This window comes from Notechis scutatus, chromosome Z (assembly GCF_049901735.1).
Source record: "Notechis scutatus isolate UNSWTSFEM ecotype Mainland chromosome Z, rNotScu1.2, whole genome shotgun sequence".
NCBI lineage: Eukaryota > Metazoa > Chordata > Lepidosauria > Squamata > Elapidae > Notechis > Notechis scutatus.
The window spans coordinates 133,771,712-133,790,763 of NC_142025.1; the positions used below are offsets into that span (position 1 = coordinate 133,771,712).

Here is a 19,052-nt window from a genome sequence, read left to right on the forward strand (position 1 = left end):
AAGGACAACGTCTATTGACTGTAGTGTTGTTCGTATGACTGAGGGACACCATTAAAGTTGTAAATGTTGTGCAAAGTTAGTTTTTTCAACACCGTCGTAACTTTGAATGATCACTGAATGATTAAGTGAGAACTGCCTGTACTTTCATCAAAGAATCACCAGGGTGGAAACTACACACCTATCAACAGGCAGGGAAACTATTGCAAATAAACAGCAAACCTCACACTCACTGATGATGTTATCTAGCTGACTGATAAAATGTCTGCAAGCGAACAACCAAATTCATAGTATAAAGAACTCAAAAAGTGTTCATTTTCAAGATTTAAACAATGAAAATGAAGAACATTGCCTTAGTAGGAGAAGGGTACCTTTCCCCCACCCAATGCAAATCTCAATATTAAAATGGGTCTCCAAGATACGTGGTATGGGAATAAACAGATGATACAAATAGTCATCTCACAATCTTTCTCCAGTTTTTATTTTCTGCTTCATACTTTCTCAAACTTTCACAGTGTTTCTCCTGAAGCAATTCCCGCATTGCTAAATTTAGTTCACAGATGCTTCTCTTTATCATCTTGGAATTTTTGGTCTCTGTAGTATTTGCTGCTTTTGTTACTGAAGAAAAGGAGGAAGCTTGTGCCTCACTTAGCTTCTTGTTCCTTTGCCCACTGTTCAGGAGTCAGTGTTCTCTGCTCAAAGGCATGAATAAGCTTCAGTTCTTCAGATAAGAGTTCATTGACCAGTCTTAAGGAAGGCAAGACAAAAAAAGAGAAAGAATACAATTGGGAAATGGGAAATGGATATCAGGAAGAACAAATGCATTCCACCCCCATATCTTTACACTTGAATTGCTAATTGTTTCAAGAATACATTGCAATTAGTTTAGTTCACACAAGATGCCAAGCCGAACAGGCAAAGCTCACTTTGGCCTAATGCAGCCTTATCTTCTGCCTGCATTGGAGAAGCCCCTTAGCCAATAATGCATTTCTCCTAGTTCCAAGCTTTTTTTTTTTTTTTCAAATTTAAATTCAACCTCTAAGATGCATAATAAAAATAGATGGATGTTAAAAAAAACCAACCTTGCATATTTGGCTTAACCATAATTTAATTAATCATCATGATTTATTGAATTCATATGCCCCTTCCTCCAAAATAAACTCCATTATGATTTTGCAAGTAGTTCTCCACTTGCAACCATTTGTTTGGCAACCATGTGAAGTAACAATGGCACTGAAAAGTGACTTACAACAGTCTTTGGCCCATCGCAGCATCCCCACAATTACATGATCAAAATTTGGGTGCTTGACAATTGGCATGCATTTATGATGGTTGCAGCATCCTCGGTTCATATGATGAACATTAAAAAAAAAATTTTTTTATTCTTCATATGATGAACATTTTTGACCTTCCCAAATAACTTCCAACAAGCAAAGTCAATGGGAGAAATTGGATTCAATTAACAAGCGTGTTATTCACTTAAAAACTGCAGTAATTTGCCCCATTTCCAGAAAGATTTCTAAGAATGAATCTGTTCATAAATTTAAAAGCAATGCTAGCCTAAAAAGGATGGAAGTGCACTCCCATCTCTCAGGAGGAGCTCAGCTGATGGCAGGTTCATCCAGAGTTCCTTTTACAGAAAACTCTGCTTTACTAAACGTGCCCATTAGAAAGAAGAGCCAAACAGGACTTCTCAGTTAACTGAGACTGAAGCTGTGTGTCAGGTGCAAAAAACCAGAAATTGTAAGATTTTAGCATAACATAGATTTATTCAAGCCTCTACACAAGAATCTGGTCAACTAAAGTTCAGCACTTAACAACTGGTGACAGATAAAAGTCAAAGAAATTCAAGAGGGCTGGGACTTAAAGCACTTGTGGGAAAGCAAGAACTTTAAACTGATGACGTGCTTAACTCTGCCCCCAGCTCTGCCTGCTCTTCCCCTACACTGTGATGTTTGTTTATTTCAACAGACGTAATATTTTAAAAGAAACAATATTAGTTAAAACAATGCTTTACCCAAACTGGTAGAGGGTTACTTTTCTCCCACTTAGCCACTGCTGAGAACCCTCTAAATCAGGAATATCCAACCCTTGGGCCATGGACTTGTACCAGTCCATGGCCTGTTAAGAACTGGGCTGCACAAAAGATAGGCGAGCAAGTGTATACGCAGGATCTAGGTTGCACACCAAACCATACCCCTCCCATACCGGTCCGTAGAAAAATTGGCTTCCCCAAAACTAGTCCCTGGTACCAGAAAGGTTGGGGACTGCTGCTCTATATGGTGGGAGACATAAATAAATAAATAAATCATACGTGTTTCCTTTTGGCATTAGTAATAAATAGAAATGATACCATTCTGGTAATACGAACAGGTAGTCCTTGCTTAATATTAAATGAATATTCGAAGTAAGATGGTGCTGAATGAATGGTATTTATGACCAGTCTTCGTAGTTAAGGCAGTTCCAGTATCCTTGCAGTCATGTGACCAAAATTCGGGCGCTTGGCAGCCTGCCTGCATTTACAACTGCAGTGTGAGCTTCAGCTCCACCTACCTGCCTATTCTGTACCCCTTCTCTGCCCTTCTGACCACTTTACTTCACTCCATTACTCTGGACTCTACTCAGCAAGGCAGAGGACAGGGTGGCAGGGTAATCAAAAGGGCAGAGATGGGAGGAGGGGTGATAAGTGAGTGGAGACAAGCATGACTGGGCAGGAAAAGCATGAAGTCCTCACTTAATGACAGGCAGTCCTGGCCTAACAACCGCAACCAGGTATACTGGAACTAGGTGGTGCGGTCACACTAAAATTTACTCAATAACAGAAATTCTGGTCCTGGAGAGGGCAGAGCTTGCGTTGCAGCGGTACAGCATGCCATCTTTAATCTCTAAGATCGCTGCTGATATCTCCATTGCAGGACGGTCTCAACGGACCTAAACTGTCCTGAAGAGACGGTGACAGAGGAGGGCACATCCTGTCGATCCCAAGGACATCGCAAAGTCCCTGGTAGATCCAGGAGAAGCCCTTTTTTCCCCACGGTGGAGAGGCAGCCATTAAAGCTGCTGAAGCTGGGGCCGCTCCGGAACGGAAGAAAGCTGGAAAGAAAGTGTGTCAGTTTGGTGAGATAATTTTCTACTTATTTTTTTCTGGAGAGAACACCCTAAAAGACTAAAAATTAAATTTAAAAGTGAAGATAAAAGTGCTCAAGCGGTGAGATTAAGCACAAATTAAACCTGTAGGTTTTTTCTTTCTTCTTATTGGAACTTTGGATTTTGTTAAAACTTTTCAACGTTTCAACTGGACTGGTCTTTCCTTTTTAATTTTTCCTTTCAAAATAACTCTTTGGAAAAGTTTTTTTTCTCTTGTTTTTTTCTTTTTAGTAATTTTAGATTTTTTTTATTCTTTTTATTCCTGATTTTAATATTAGAGGGGAAGGGAAAGGGAAATAAGTAGCACTGCCACCTGGAGGCTTGGATACATTGTTTTTCTTTCTTGTTGATACATTTGGTGTTATATTCAAGGACTCTGTGCTTTTCATTGAAAAGATAGTGGGAAGAGCATGTAGATTGTTTGCAGGTGCTCTTCTGTGGAACTACTGATAGCTGGAGTCTGGATTTGAAATTGAAGAAAGAAGATTGAAGTGACCTTGAAAAGAGAACTGGAAATTTTGTTTTTTGATTTAGTAAAGAGCCTCGAACATATAGTGGCAGTGCTTTGCTTATTGACAGAATTGCATTTTCTCTTTCCTTTTTTTTTCTATTCCCCCCCCCCCAGTTGGATTTTTATATTTGGACTTGAGTCCTTTGATGCAAGAATAAGACTACTTTTTCCCCCTCCCTCCTCCCTTTGTTTTACCTTTTTAGCAAGGGGAATATACAGATTTCTGTCTTTTTAAATTTTTTCCTATTTTTTTTTCATCCTTTTTTCATTTTATATATTTTTTTCCTTTTTTCCTACATAATTGGAACCAATTGGATTAAGGTATTCAAGTGCCTGAAGATTTTTTTCCCTTCCCTTTTTCATTTTTATCTTTTGCTTTTATTTATTTATTATTATTATTATTTTTTACTGGAGTGGCAATTGGCTGCTCTTGCTTTTTCTTTTCAATTTTTCTATTGTACTCTAAGATGAGCAGAAAAATACCAGCCTCAGCTTCTTCAATCCCGACTTCTTCTTCCTCACCATCTGGAGGACAACGATCAATACAGGTGATGTTACAACAAGAGAAGGAGAAAGAAGTGACACTGCAGATGATTATGCAAAGAATTCAAAAGATACAAGTAAAAACAGATAATATTGAAAAGGGAACGGAGAATATTGAGCAAAGAACTGAAAAGACAGATGAGAAAATTGAAAATATTCAACAGATGATGATGCAATACGAGGATAGAATCAAGACAATTGAAGAACAAGATGTACAAAGAGATAAGAAGATTGCAGATATGGACACCTGACTGAGTGAAGTGGAAAGAGACAAGGGCAGATCTCTGCAATCATTGGGATGGGAAATTGATAGATCAGAATTCTATCTTTGATTTCAAAATACAGAAGAAGAAAAGGGTGAAAACCTTGCTGAAATGATGACAGAAATCCTGGCAGAAGCATTAGAGGTAACTAAAGAGAAGATCATGGATGGAATGGACGAGGTTTTTCGTGTGTATACAAGATATGCGATGAGAAATAGGGGACTTCTGGTTTGAAAGGCTTCGGCGGCGGCAGGAATCCGCGATCGTGCGTGGTTCCTGTTGCGCTCGCCGCTGGCGTGCCCCCGATCCAACTGGATTTGGGGGTTAATAGTCACCCCGTAGAGGTGACTGAAGATAGAGGAGGCCCAACAGGGGTCCGGGGGGATTGTAACCCCCCTCCTCAGCTGGCTCAACTCCTTTCTCCAAAAGCGGTGGAGCGGCAGTCAGCAATGGTCGCCACAAAGAAACTTTCATCCGGACAAGACTGTGCAGGAGGAAGCTGAGAAAGTGAAAATTTTTGGCTGAACTGGGATAACAAGTAACATCTAAATACCCTGGAAATTCAACTTTCTTAAAGATACATTGTTCCCTAAGAAGATCGTAAAAAGCGGCGGAAGAAAGTGAAAAGGGAAAGTTTTTTTTTTTCTCTCTCCTTCCCTACGGAAATAGCAGAAGGAAATCGGAAAAAACCGTCTTGGCAACAGAAGGTAATTAAATTTGAAAAATAAAACCAAGGGGATATTAAAGATTTCTGAACATTGGAATCAAAAATTTAAAAATTCTTTTTTTGCTATAAGTGGGAAGGGAGAGATAAAGAACTTATATTAAGACTTTGCTGGAGGAGATTGCTTGGAGCTTATAAGACCAGAGACAAACTGTAATAAGACTTCTAAAAAATACATTTTGGAACTTTGCAATTGATTCTACCCCAAGAAGAGAAAGTATAAAAAGAAGAAAGTGCTAAATGAAACAGTTTGTGTTGATTAGGGTTGCTTGGTGACTTTGGGACTTTTGGAAACTATTTTTTAAAAGACTAAAAACTTTTGGGTTGTTTAAAAAATCTCACAATGGCATTATCTGTTGAAGAATTGAAAATGGAATTTCAAAAGTTAAGAGAAGAGGAACAAGAAGGGAAGGGCTCTTCTGGATCTGTTTTTCACTTTTTGGAAATGGCAATTTCTACCTACCAGGAATTACAACAACAAGAAAGCTAGGATGATGAAGAAGAAGCCATCTTTAATGAACAAATAACTTTAGTTGAGGAAGAAAAGGGAAAGAGGGGAAAGAGAATGGAGAATTCAAGACTTAAAAAAACAACCAAAAAAAGGAAAAATAAGGTGAAAAATCGATACAATATCAGAAAGCAATAGAAAAGAGGAATACAACAGAGAGGGGAGATTAAGAGGGTGGAGATTAAGAGATGGGGGGGTAAAAGGCTAGATTGGACAAGAAAGGAAGGGAAAAGGGGAAGAGAAGTTACAAAGGCTTGAAACAAGATGTAAAAAAACAGATCTTTTTCAGAGACAAAGGGTAAAATACAATTAAAAAAGAGATTCTGCAAAAGCATACAAGATTGTGTTGTAGTATTGTATTTGAAATAGAGTTAGAAAATTGGAATATTATATGATTTAATAAAATATTAAAGGGAATATGTAAAATGTTTAAGATTTAATGATAGAGTTTAATTTGCTTTGGATTATTGTTTCAACTATATTATAAACGTATTATTTTCTTATTTTAAAATGTATGTAGAATGTACTAAGCCAGGCTTGTCCAACCCGCGGCCCGCATGCGGCCCAGGTCACCTCGTAATGCGGCCCAGTGCCCACCCCAACCTTCTGGCAAGAGCCAGCGAGGAGGAGGAGGAGAGGCAGGCGCGAGGCGGGGCGAGGTGAGCGCCACGCCAAGCAGCAACAGAAAAGGCGGGCGCCGCCTTTGCTGCTTCTGCCCCCGCTGCCTCTGCCCCGCCGCCACTGCTTCTGCCCCCGCCGCCGCCCCCCACCCCGCTGCCACCCCCGCAAAATTTGGCCGGAAAATAAAAAATAATTTTTAATAAATAATTAATAATAAAAATAATTTATAATTTATTATATAATTTTATAATATAATTATTTTATAATAATTTATTATATGTGCGGCCCAAACCAAATTTTCATCTTCTAATGTGGCCCAGGGAAGGTGAAAGGTTGGACACCCCTGTACTAAGCAGAATCAGAATGGAAATTATATATTATCTTAAGTGTTAAAATTAGGGGAAAGATAGACCCCAGGAAGAGAAAGTTTAAAAAGAAGAAAGGGCTAAATGAAATAGCTTGTGTTTACAGAAGAGAGTGGAGACCAAGAGGGTGGAGATTGAGAGACGTGTGTGTGTGTGTGTGTGTGTGTGTGTGTGTAAAAAGACTAGGGTTACGAAAGAGATTCTGCAAAAGTACATAAGATTGTATTCTTGTATCTTTACTTGAAACAATGTTAGAAAACTGGATCTATATATGATTTAACAAAATACCAAAAATGCATAAATGATAAAGTTTAATATACTATGGATTATTGTTTCAATTATATTATAAATTTATTATTTTTCTATATTAAAATGTAGTAGGTAGTTTTAGAATGTGCTAAGCAGAATCAGAATGAGAATTATATATTATTTTAAGTGTTAAATTTAGGGGAAAGATATAAAGGCGTCATACTTCAATTAGTGATTACAGGAGAAATATTGTGTTAATAAGAAAAGAAAAATAGATGATTACAGAACGGACAAAAGATATCAGTATAATGATCTAAATCGAGATGAAATAAATAAAATAGAATTAAGAGAGTGAAAAGAGGGGAGAAGCCATACAGAAAATATAGAATGGTAAATAAGATATGAAATAGTATATAAAGTGAGCATGAACTTGATTTATGTCTGTACCAAAAGATGTAACCCGGGACTAGGCCGCTTTCCAAAAAGAAGTTTTATGTTTTTATGTTTTGTGTTTTGTTTGTGTATGTTTGTTTATTGAAAATTAATAAAATTCATTAAAAAAAAAGATATGCGATGAGAAATAAACTGCCAAGAGAAGTTCATATCAGATTTACTAAGAAAATAATTAAATCACAAATACTGCAGGCGGCAAGAGAAAAAACACTAAAGTACAAAGATAAAGAAATAGTGGTACTGAAACAGGTACCGAGAAGAGTGAGAGAGATAAGAAGAGAATATTTATTTTTGACCAAAGAGTTACTTAAGAGAGGAATAAATTACAGATGGCTGATACCCAAAGGTCTCATGTTTACCTGGCAGGAACAAAGACACAGAATTGATACAGTTGAAAAAGCTGAGTTATTCTATCTGGAATATTTTAGAGGAAGATACAAGAAAAGAAGAGTCATTAATTGAATTTCAAGAGGAATGTACAGCAGTAATTGAAAAAGGAGCCGTAGGTGGTGAACAACGAGAACCAAGATCTACTAGAGCAACAAATCCTTCTTATAGTCTAAAATGGATGAGAAAAAACTGATTACAATTAATATAAATGGGCTTAATTCATCTATTAAAAGAAGAAAAGTATTTCATAAATTAGAAAAATTAAAATTTGATATAATCTGCCTACAAGAACTATATATTAAAAAACGTGATTGTATATTGAAACAACAAAAATTAGGGAAATTATTTACAGTGTTGACACACTGTAAAAAGAGAGGAGTGGTTAGAGATAAGAGATACAATCCTACATACAAACATTAGAGATACAATCCCTGTGGAACAAATATATACAGATGATGATGGAAGGATTTTGATGGTGGAGATAACGGACAATAATCTAAAGACACTTTTAATAGCAATTTACGCCCCAAATGATAATCAAGAAGATTTTTACAGGAAATTACATAAGAAAATAATTGAACTGGACTATGATAATATCTGTCTGATGGGAGATTTTAATGGAATAATAAAAGACAAATTGGATTATAAAACACAAAAAACAGCAAAGAAAACTAGAAAGACATTGCCAAAATCCTTCTTTCGAATGTAGATGAGATAAACTTAAAAGATGCATGGAGGGAGAGAAATGCGGAAAATAAACAATATACCTTTTATTCAAATAGACATGCATCATGATCTAGAATAGATATGATATGGATGTCAACAGAATTGCTTTCTAACATACAAGACATTGAAATAGAAGCAAGTACCTGGGCAGATCACAATCCAATAACACTTGTATGGAAAGGACAAAAAAGGAGATCTAGATGGACTTTAAATAATACGATATTAAAGGAAAAAGACTTTAAACAGAAAATTGAGAGAGAATTGACTTTTTTCTTTAAAGAAAATACAAAAGAGGATACATCATTACCGAACCTCTGGGACACGATGAAGGCTTATACAAGAGGTTTGATAATGGACTATACAAGGAAAAGAAATATAAAACAGAAAAAAATCCTTAAAATATTGGAAGATGACTACAAGAAGTTGGGAAAAGAACTACAGAAATTTCCACAAAAAAAGGACATTAAAATTAAAATGGACATAACTAAGCATAAAATGGGGCTAATGGAAAAAGAAGAAATAGCACAAAAAATTAAAAATGCTAAGCAGAACTATTTTGAAGATGCAAACAAACCAGGTAGATGGCTAGCATATAAATTGAGAAAGGAAAGAGACTCGAGAAGAATAAATCAATTGATAAATGAACAAGGACATGTATGCTATGGAAATGAGAAGAAAAAAATTATTCAAGATTACTATGGAAAACTGTACCATCAAGAGAATGTTCAGAAAACAGACTTCCGGTTTGTCGGCTTCGCAAGCGGCAGGGATTTGCGAAGCTGCGCGATCCCTGCCGCGCTAGCCGTTTTTGGGGCTCCGACCCAGACGGGTGCGGAGCTAGGCTGCCCTGCAGGGGCAGCTGAAGGTAGGGGATCCGGAGAAGGGACTGGGGTGTTGCAGACCCCCTCCCTGGCCGGCAGAACCCCCTTTTCCCAGGACGGTGCAGCGGCGGTCCGTAATGGCCGCCACAAAGAAGCTGGCAGCCGGGTAAGAATGCGCAGGAGGAAGTGGAGAAAGTGCTTGAGAGGAGAAAGTTTTTCTTGGCTCCTAGGACTCTAAGACATATTTAATAAAATTCCTGAAAAGTATGACTTTCTGAATAATACCTGCCAGAAGAGGAAAAAAGCGGCTGTTTGAAGGTGCTGAAAGGATAGCTTTCCCTCTTTTCCTACGGAATAAATAACTGGATATTAAGAAACCTATTTTTTTAGGTGAAAAGTGGTTTTAAGCGATGAGTGGGAAGAGAGAGGATTAAAGAGAAAATATTTGTATGCTAAGACTTTGTTGGAGCAGATGCCTTAAGGATTTGAAGACTAGAATATATTGTAATAAGATTTTAAACAGATTTGGACTTTCTTTCTCTTTGATTGATATTACCCCAGAAGGAGAAAGTGAGAACTCTGCCTTGGTTTGGACTGATTGATAACTTTGGGACTGTTTTATCTTTTTATTTTCTTTTGAATATTCTGGTTGTTGTAAGAAGAAAGAAGGAGAAAAGAAAAGAAAAGATTTATAATGGCTCTTTCTGTTGAGGAACTAAGAAAAGAATATGAACAAGCAAAAAAAAATGGTAAAGATGGTGTGGAAGAAGCTTTCCTTTTCTTAGAAATGGCGCTTACTAATTATCAACAAACATTACAACAGATGAAGACAGCAGAGGAACAAGAAAGAAAGGAAAGAGCCATCTTTAATGAATCTCAGAATTTGATCCAGAAAGAAGGAAGAGAGAAAGAAAAGAAAAGAAGAGAAAAGAAGAAAACTAAAGGACTTAAGGACTTAAGATCTAAAAAAACATTTAAGAAAGGGAAAAATAAAGTGCAAAACCAATATGATGAGAGTAAACAAAAGGGAAAAGGAATACGACAGAGAAGGGAAGCCGGTAAGGCAGAGGCTAGAAGAAGGGGGGGGTAGAAAGGTTTGTTGGGAGAAGAAAGAAAGGGAAAAGGTGGAGAAAAGCTACAATGTTTTGAAATTAAATGAAAAAAAGGAATTTTTTATGGATAATGGATAAAGTATAATTTTTTTTTTTAAAAAAAAGATTTTGCAAGGTACATAAGATGAGATGGTAGTATTGCAATGGTTTAAGAGTTGACAAGAGATTAAAATGTTAAAATGTTTAAAAATGATTGGCTTTAAAACTTAATAATAGGAGAGGTTTAGAATATTGTTTTAATTAAAGAGTTTAATAAAACTATGGTATTGATGTTATTATAAAATTTTTATTATAGTATTTTTTTTTTAATATTTGGATTTATTGTCTAATTATGTACTTAATTGTGTTGGATGTATTAGTTAGATAGAATGTACCAAGCAAAATCTGATTGGGTATTAGATATTATTTTAAAGATTAATTTGATTAACTTAGGAGGGAGATAGAAAGGCATCATACTCTGATTAATGATTTCAGGAGAAACTGATTTTCTTTTTTTTCATAAGGAATGAGACAAAGGGATGATAAAAAATGGACAAAAGATACAAATATAATGATTTAAACTAAGATGATTAATCAAGGTAGAATTAAGAAGTGTGAAATATGTGGAGAAGTTAATATAGAAGGCTTAGAATGGTAAATAAAATAAGTAATGATATGTAAGATGAGCATGAATATAATTGAAGTCCATGAAGAGAGAGACACCTGGGTCCAAGTTACTTTCCAAAAAGATTTTTTTTATGTTTTGTGTGTTGTGTGTATATGTCTTTTTTGGGGGGAGAATTAGTTAAAACTTGTAGAAATATAGAATGAGAATAATGGTAACTAAGTCAGAAAGAAACAGATGAAATAATAATAATGATATTGAATAAGAGTAAAGAGAAGTAAAGAGAAATTGAATAAGAGGTTTTGGTATGTTATATGGAAATGGTTTAAAACAGAATCATAATTTATCTGACTTGTTAAATTTACAATGGAAAAAGGTTTAAACATGTAATGAATAATGATAATTTGTGTGTTTTAAAAATTAATAAAACTTGTTTTAAAAAAAAAAAAAAAAAGAGAATGTTCAGAAAGAAAGAATTCAACAATACTTAGAGGAAGCAAATTTGCCCCAGATACCCAAAGATATTGAAACAATGTTAGAAAGTAATATAACAATGATGGAATTAACAGAAGCTTTAAAAAAGCAAAACGTTGGGAAAGCACCAGGTCCGGACGGTTTGCCAGTGGAATTTTATAAGACATTCCAGGAAACATTGAATCTTCACTTATTAGAAATTATGAATGAAGTTATGACAAAGAAGAGAACATCCGAAACATGGTCAGAAGCATATATCACACTTGTACCGAAGGAGGACACAGACCCATAGCAAGTTAAAAATTACAGACCTATATCATTATTAAATTCAGATTATAAATTTTTTGCTTCAATTCTGGCAGAAAGACCGAAAAGATACTTAAACAATTTTATTCATCCTGATCAAAATGGATTTCTGATGAAGAGACAGATTAAAGATAATATGAGAATAATTTTAGATACACTGGAATACTATGAGGCACATCCTGAAAAACAAATGGCTCTGATGTTTATAGATGCACAAAAAGCCTTTGATAATGTGAATTGGCGTTTTATGCTGTTACAATTGGACCAAATGGGCTTTGGTAAAAAATTTACTCAAGCCATCGAAACGATATATCATAAACAAACTGCAAAGGTTATGATAAATGGAGAGTTAACAGACTTTATAGATATAAGAAAAGGGACCAGACAAGGCTGTCCACTGTCGCCTCTGTTGTTTGTGTTAACACTGGAAGTGCTGAATAGGAACATCAGGGGAAAAAAAGAAATAAAAGGAATGAAAATTAAAAAAGAAGAGTATAAATTACAAGCTTTTGCAGATGACCTGGTATTTATATTAGAGGATCCATTGGAGTCTGCACCTAAACTGATAGAAAAGATAGAAGAGTATGGGAAAGTAGCAAGTTTGAAAATAAATAAAGATAAACAAAGATTTTAGCAAAGAACATGTTAGTAAGACGAAAGAAAGAATTGGAGGAAGTTTGGGGGATCCAGGTCACAAACAAGGTTAAGTATTTAGGGATACATATAACACCAAGATGTAGCACACTTAAAGAGGACAATTATCTTAAACTTAAACAACAGATTGCGACAGATTTGATAAAATGGGAAAATTTACAATTATCACTGATTGGGAGAATATCTACAATTAAGATGAATGTATTGGCTAGAATCTTATACTTATTCCAGACAATTCCAATCAGATTAGGGAAAGAATTTTTTGAAGATTTAAACAAAATAGTGCTAAAATACATTTGGCAGGGGAAGAAAGCGAGAATAAAACTTAAATTGTTACAAGATGCAAGAATAAGAGGAGGATTTGCTTTGCCCAATTGGGAATTATACTAACAAGCGACGAGTCTGATGTGGGTAAAGGAGTGGATAACACTAGGGAATACTAGACTTTTGAATTTAGAAGGACATGACCTGCTGTTAGGGTGGCATGCCTTCCTCTGGTATAAGGGAACTAAAACCCAGGGGTATTTTAGAAGACATTATATTCGAGAAGTATTGTTTCTAAACTGGGAGAAGATAAAAAAGCAATATTATTTAAAAATTCCACTATGGTTATCTACTATTGAAGCTTTTTCCTATCCAATAATATATAAAAAGGAACAAACAAACAGTTAGATATGGTGAGATATTGAATGAAAAGGGTGAACTTATTTCTATGCAAGCGTTGGAAGAACAAGGTGTAAAAATGAATTGGTTTTCATATTTGCAAATACAATCTAGGTTTGATAAAGATGTTCAAACAGAAGGTATCTATGATAAGTTGACTGATTTAGATAAAATTTTGACAGGTACCGATGAAAAAGTAAAAAAACTTTATGGATATTTGCTAGAGTTTAAATTAGAGGAAGAACAAATAAAAGAAACAATGATTGCGTGGGGGAAAAATTTCGGATATGGGATTGATTTAGATAAATGGCAAAAATTGTGGTCTCAAAATTATAAAATGATGTCAACTGCATATAAAGAAAATTTGTATAAGATGTTTTACAGGTGGCACTTACCCCTGACGAGAATTGTGAGGATGTTCAAGAATAAATCGGATAAATGTTGGAAATGTCATCAGATACCTGGTTCATATTACCACATGTGGCTGACATGCTTGGATGCAAAAAGATATTGGACTATAATCCACACATGGTTGGAAAAAATGACAAAACAACAAATAGACTTTAAACCTAAGATATTTTTATTGGGAATTATACCAGAAATATATTGTAAAGAATTGAAATATTTGATTGTAAATGTTTAACAGCGGCTAGAATTGTATTTGCTAAGAATTTGAAAAATAAAAAAATACCTATGCAGGAGGAAATTATTAAGAAAATCATGGACTGTGCTGAAATGAGTAAATTGACATTTGAAATTAGAGAACAAGAGGGTAAACAATTTTATATGATATGGGACTTATTTTATCAATGGTTAGATAAAAAGACATGGTAAAGAAATAGATTAGTAAGCCTTACAATAAAAGTTAATAGACTGATAAAGAATACAATATAAAATATATAACCATTGGATGAATGTATAAGATTAAATCATAATGAAAATTAGAATATCTTGTATAAAATGATGTAAAAATAGTCCAATGAATGTTTAATAATTGATATTATATAAGCACAAGCTAGACTGATAAGGTGAGAATTTATATAACTTGTGAGTAATGGTAAAAAAAGGATAGCACAAAAGATTGTAACCAACTGACACACTGTGTGTATATAATTGAAAGAGGGCTTTATGTTTGTTGTAAAAAATAAAAACTTTGTAAAAAAAAAAAAAGAAATTCTGGTCCCAATTAGGATTATTAAGCAAGACCTACCTGTAGTTTTTTCTTAACGAACCCAATTGGGATGGGCAATTCTGCTGCTGATGCAGTCATTAAGCAAGACAGCACATGACCACAATTTATCACCTCACTTCTGCTACAATTGTTAAATGAGATATCACATGACTGTGACTTGCAAATTTACCTTGGCTGTCAGAATCCAGGTGTGAAATGCTCAAAATGGAGATCACCGTGACCACAGAACACTGGGACACTGGTAAATGCACATCGGTTGTAAAATGCCCAAATCTTGATCACATGATCATGGGGACACTGCAACAGCTAGAGGTGTGAGTATTTTCAATCACATTGTAACGTTGAATGGTACCTAAACAGGCCTGTTGTTGAGCAGGGACTACTTGTAGATTCAAATATACACTGCTCAAAAAAATAAAGGGAAAACAAAAACAAGACATCCTAGATCTGAATGAATGAAATATTCTTGTTAAATACTTTGTTCATTACATAGTTGAATGTGCTGACAACAAAATCACACAAAAATTATCAATGGAAATCAAATTTAGCAACCCATGGAGGTCTAGATTTATAGTTACTCTCAAAATTAAAGTGGAAAAAAATACTACAGGCTGATCCAACTTTGATGTAATGTCCTTAAAACAAGTCAAAATGAGGCTCAGTAGTGTGCGTGGCCTCCACCTGTATGACCTCCCCACAATGCCTGGGCATGCTCCTGATGAGGTGGAGGATGGTCTCCTGAGGGATCTCCTCCCACACTTGGACTAAAGCACCCCCCAACTCCTGGACAGTCTGTGGTGCAACCTGGCGTTGGTGGATGGAGCGAGACATGATGTCCCAGATGTGCTCAATTGGATTCAGGTCTGGGGAACAGGTGGGCCAGGCCATAGCATCAATGCCTTCGTCTTGCAGGAACTGCTGACACACTCCAGCCACATGAGATCTAGCATTGTCGTGCATTAGGAGGAGCCCAGGGCCAACCGCACCAGCATATGGTCTCACAAGGGGTTTGAGGATCTCATCTCGGTACCTAATGGCAGTCAGGCTACCTCTGGCGAGCACATGGAGGGCTGTGCGGCCCCCTAAAGAAATGCCACCCCACACCATTACTGACCCACTGCCAAACCGGTCATGCTGGAGGATGTTGCAGGCAGCAGAACGTTCTCCACGGCGTCTCCAGACCCTGTCACGTCTGTCACATGTGCTCAGTGTGAACCTGCTTTCATCTGTGAAGAGCACAGGGCGTCAGTGATGAATTTGCCAATCTTGGCATTCTCTGGCAAATGCCAAACGTCCTGCATGGTGTTGGGCTGTAAGCACAACCCCCACCTGTGGACGTCGGGCCCTCATACCACCCTTATGAAGTCTCTTTCTGACCGTTTGAGCAGCCACATGCATATTTGTGGCCTGCTGGAGGTCATTTTGCAGGGCTCTGGCAGTGCTCCTCCTGTCCCTCCTTGCACAAAGGTGGAGGTAGCGGTCCTGATGCTGGGTTGTTGCCCTCCTATGGCCTCCTCCTCATCTCCTGATGTACTGGCCTGTCTCCTGGTAGCGCCTCCATGCTCTGGACACTACGCTGACAGACACAGCAAACCTTCTTGCCACAGCTCGCATTGATGTGCCATCCTGGATGAACTGCACTACCCAAGCCACTTGTGTGGGTTGTAGACTCCGTCTCATGCTACCACTAGAGTGAAAGCACCGCCAGCATTCAAAAGTGACCAAACCACCAGCCAGAAAGCATAGGAACTGAGAAGTGGTCTGTGGTCACCATCTGCAGAACCGCTCCTTTATTGGGGATGTCTTGCTAACTGCCTCTGCTTTCCACCTGTTGTCTATTCCATTTGCACAACAGCATGTGAAATTGATTGTCAGTGTTGCTACCTAAGTGGACAGTTTCATTTCACAAAAGTGTGACTGACTTGGAGTTATATTGTGTTGTTTAAGTGTTCCCTTTATTTTTTTGAGCAGTGTATAATTCATTTTCTTCACACAACTATACCATAATTATGCATTTCTTTGGATGTTCAACTATTTTTTCCTTATAACGTTAATAATGTAATCTGTTAATAATTTAATAGAAAATGACGCAGATAAATTGTTCATTTGTTATTAAAATATTTGGAGGGATTCAAATAAAAAAGGATGTCACAGAGAAGCTGTGAAGTAGCCTGAATACAATTTTGAGGTACTAAAATGTAATTGTTGATCTCTCATAATCATATGAGATTAAGGTAGCATGTAAAATTAACACAGCATATTAAAAAACAACTTTTGTATGATCTATGCTTGGAAAACCCCCCACAATTTTAAATGCCCACTTTATTTTTTAATAGTGATTTAATTTATGCTACGGGTTCAATACATTTCTATTTCTAAACTGGATCTATACATCTAAATCATAATAATGAAAGTATGAGAAAGTATTTAATAAATAAACTCCAGAAGAAAGGGCATATCTATGTATAGAGAGCATTTATTTTGCTGGATAGCCTAAATCAATGATTACCTCACAGAACCATTGCTGTTGTAAGATCAAATGGAGGAAGTTAACATTATCTACTCTGTTCTGAGCAATTTGGGGGAAGGGAGGGATTAAAAATTAAGGATAGATTAAACCAATAGGAGCAAAAGACAAAAAGGAAGGTGCCAGAGGAATCAAGAAAATATGGAAAATAAGTATAAAGAATGCCTGATTTTTGTGGTCCTTATTTCCTAACATTGTAAAGTTTTGGAACACTATTAAGATAATTCCAACCATTAAGAAAATAAAAGACTGTTCAGTCCTTCTGTAAGTTAGCTCTTCTTACACTTACTTACCGGTGTCGTTGTAACAGTGCTTTTCCTCGGAAACATGGAGAAACGACCAAAACTTTGAAGCTTGTAGCACAGCGCCCAGGAGTAGTATCTTCTACCTCCTTAAAGTGTATAAAATAAAGAAATTATATTGATATACTATTTAGAATAGGGCTGTCAAGCTCCCAGCCTGTGGGCCGGATGTGTCATGTGCTGGCCACACCCAAGCCCTGTTTAGCGAAGGGGAAAAAGTCCCGATACGTCATGGGATGTTGCCGTGATGTGAGTTTGACACCTTTTATTTAGAACAGGGGTCAGCAACCCGTGGCTCCGGAGCCACATGTGGCTCTTCATCCCTGTGCTGCGGCTCCGTCTCTCAAAATATGCATCACAACTACCAATGTGTGACATCCGCCGGCACGCGATTTATTGACCTTTTCGACCCCCCGATAAGCTAACCATGGATAAATTCAAGAAAAGAAGTTTCAGAAGAAAATAGAAACTTTAATTCAACTATATATGCTAGTTTTGTGGCCGCTCAGGAAATAGTCAGGCACGGGAAGGGTTTCCCGTGTTTTCTTTTCTGTGGGAAACAAGTCCAAATGGGTCTTTGAGTGATTAAGGTTGCCAACTCCTGATTTAGAACATAACAATACATTTACATTACAACAATACAATACCTGCATACATTTTATTTATTCCAAACAGATAATGGGGAAGAAAACTTTGAAAGGAGATGTTAAAAAGCATATGGAAAGCCAGTTTATTGCCAGGAAATTACAGGGCATAAAAATGCAAATAAACTCAGAAAAGAATGCATTAGATTAACATTATTAGAACACTATTAGAAAATGAAATGTGCACCAAATAAGCTTAATAAGCTTAATAAAAAGGAAAATCAGTCTCAAAAGAAATCAAAATTTAGGATAAAAATATCCATAACATCATAATCTTAGATATGCCTATTTAAAAGCAATCTCCCACTGAATTTAATGAAGATTACTGAATACTTAAATGTATCCTAAGGATCAAATTGCGCTGAATTTCTGTATCAACAGTGAGAACAGATCTGCAAACAGGCTCCTGTCATTTTGGCCTGGCCTAATTTTATAGGCTGCTCAGCATCTATTATTTCTCTTTCTTTTATCTTCATTCTTGTGTTGAAAGTATGTTGTTATTCCTGGCCTAGGAAGACATTTTTAAATTAGTTGGTATGACGGCAGCCTATTAAAACAACAAACACATTCATACTCCAGCAAAAAGCAAGATTTGGAGCTTAAACTTAATAATGCAAAACCGATACGGAGAATAAAACAAAATGCCAATTACTTCTGAAAAAGGGAAATTTTAAAGCCATCTTTCCTCACCCTGGTGGGCTCTAAAGACTGCTCGCTGGGGATAATGGAAAGCCCATTCTGAAAACACCAAGTCATGAAAACTGGTTTATCCTATCAGAGAAGGAGGAATATCCTGTAGCCATTCAGTGGAAGAATTGTTTTTACAAAAGAAAGAGAGGAACGTTTGCATTTTTCAGCAGAACGTAGATTTTAAAGCAGCTCGTAACTTTAAGCAACAATAGCACCCTATGAATAACGGAGACGAAAACTAGCTGAAAAATGATTAAGGGGTGTACTTGAAAAAGCAACGTTGCAAAGGAACAAGCAAAGGTCGCTACATCCTTCAGAGGGGTTTTTAAATCAAACTTTAGAGGTGCCAACCATTCAAACCGAGCCCTTTGAACTGCCAGCTTTCGGGGAAGCTATCCCATTTACCACGTGCTCAGCCTCAAGTCCCTGAAGCAGCCTCTCCCGCAAGGCCTCCGCGCTGAGAACTCTGGACGGCTCCATCCTTCCCCGAAAAGCCTCCCCGAATGCAAGAGGACCCAGAAACCAAGCCTTTCATTTCCGCCTCTGGGTGACGTCACGTCCTCCTC

The 19,052-nt window shown here is 36.7% G+C and overlaps 1 protein-coding gene across 1 annotated transcript; it reads right to left on the bottom strand.

Annotated features, from left to right (window-relative positions):
* Positions 1-456: 456 nt before the first annotated feature.
* On the bottom strand, positions 457-19,046 carry LOC113421709 (bolA-like protein 2). Its single transcript, XM_026682251.2, has 3 exons — positions 18,892-19,046; positions 17,144-17,241; positions 457-744 (listed from the first exon to the last, which is right to left on the bottom strand). Exons 1-3 carry the CDS (start codon positions 18,964-18,966, stop codon positions 642-644), a joined length of 276 nt encoding a protein of 91 aa, XP_026538036.1. The 5' UTR covers positions 18,967-19,046; the 3' UTR covers positions 457-641.
* Between the last annotated feature and the right edge of the window lie 6 nt (positions 19,047-19,052).

Coding starts and splice junctions, on each gene's coding strand:
- LOC113421709 (XM_026682251.2), bottom strand. CDS start 18,966: ATGGAGCCGTCCAGAGTTCTCAGCGCGGAGGCCTTGCGGGAGAGGCTG. Junction 17,242..18,891: donor GACTTGAGGCTGAGCACGTG/GTAAATGGGATA, acceptor ATACACTTTAAG/GAGGTAGAAGATACTACTCC. Junction 745..17,143: donor GCACTGTTACAACGACACCG/GTAAGTAAGTGT, acceptor GCCTTCCTTAAG/ACTGGTCAATGAACTCTTAT.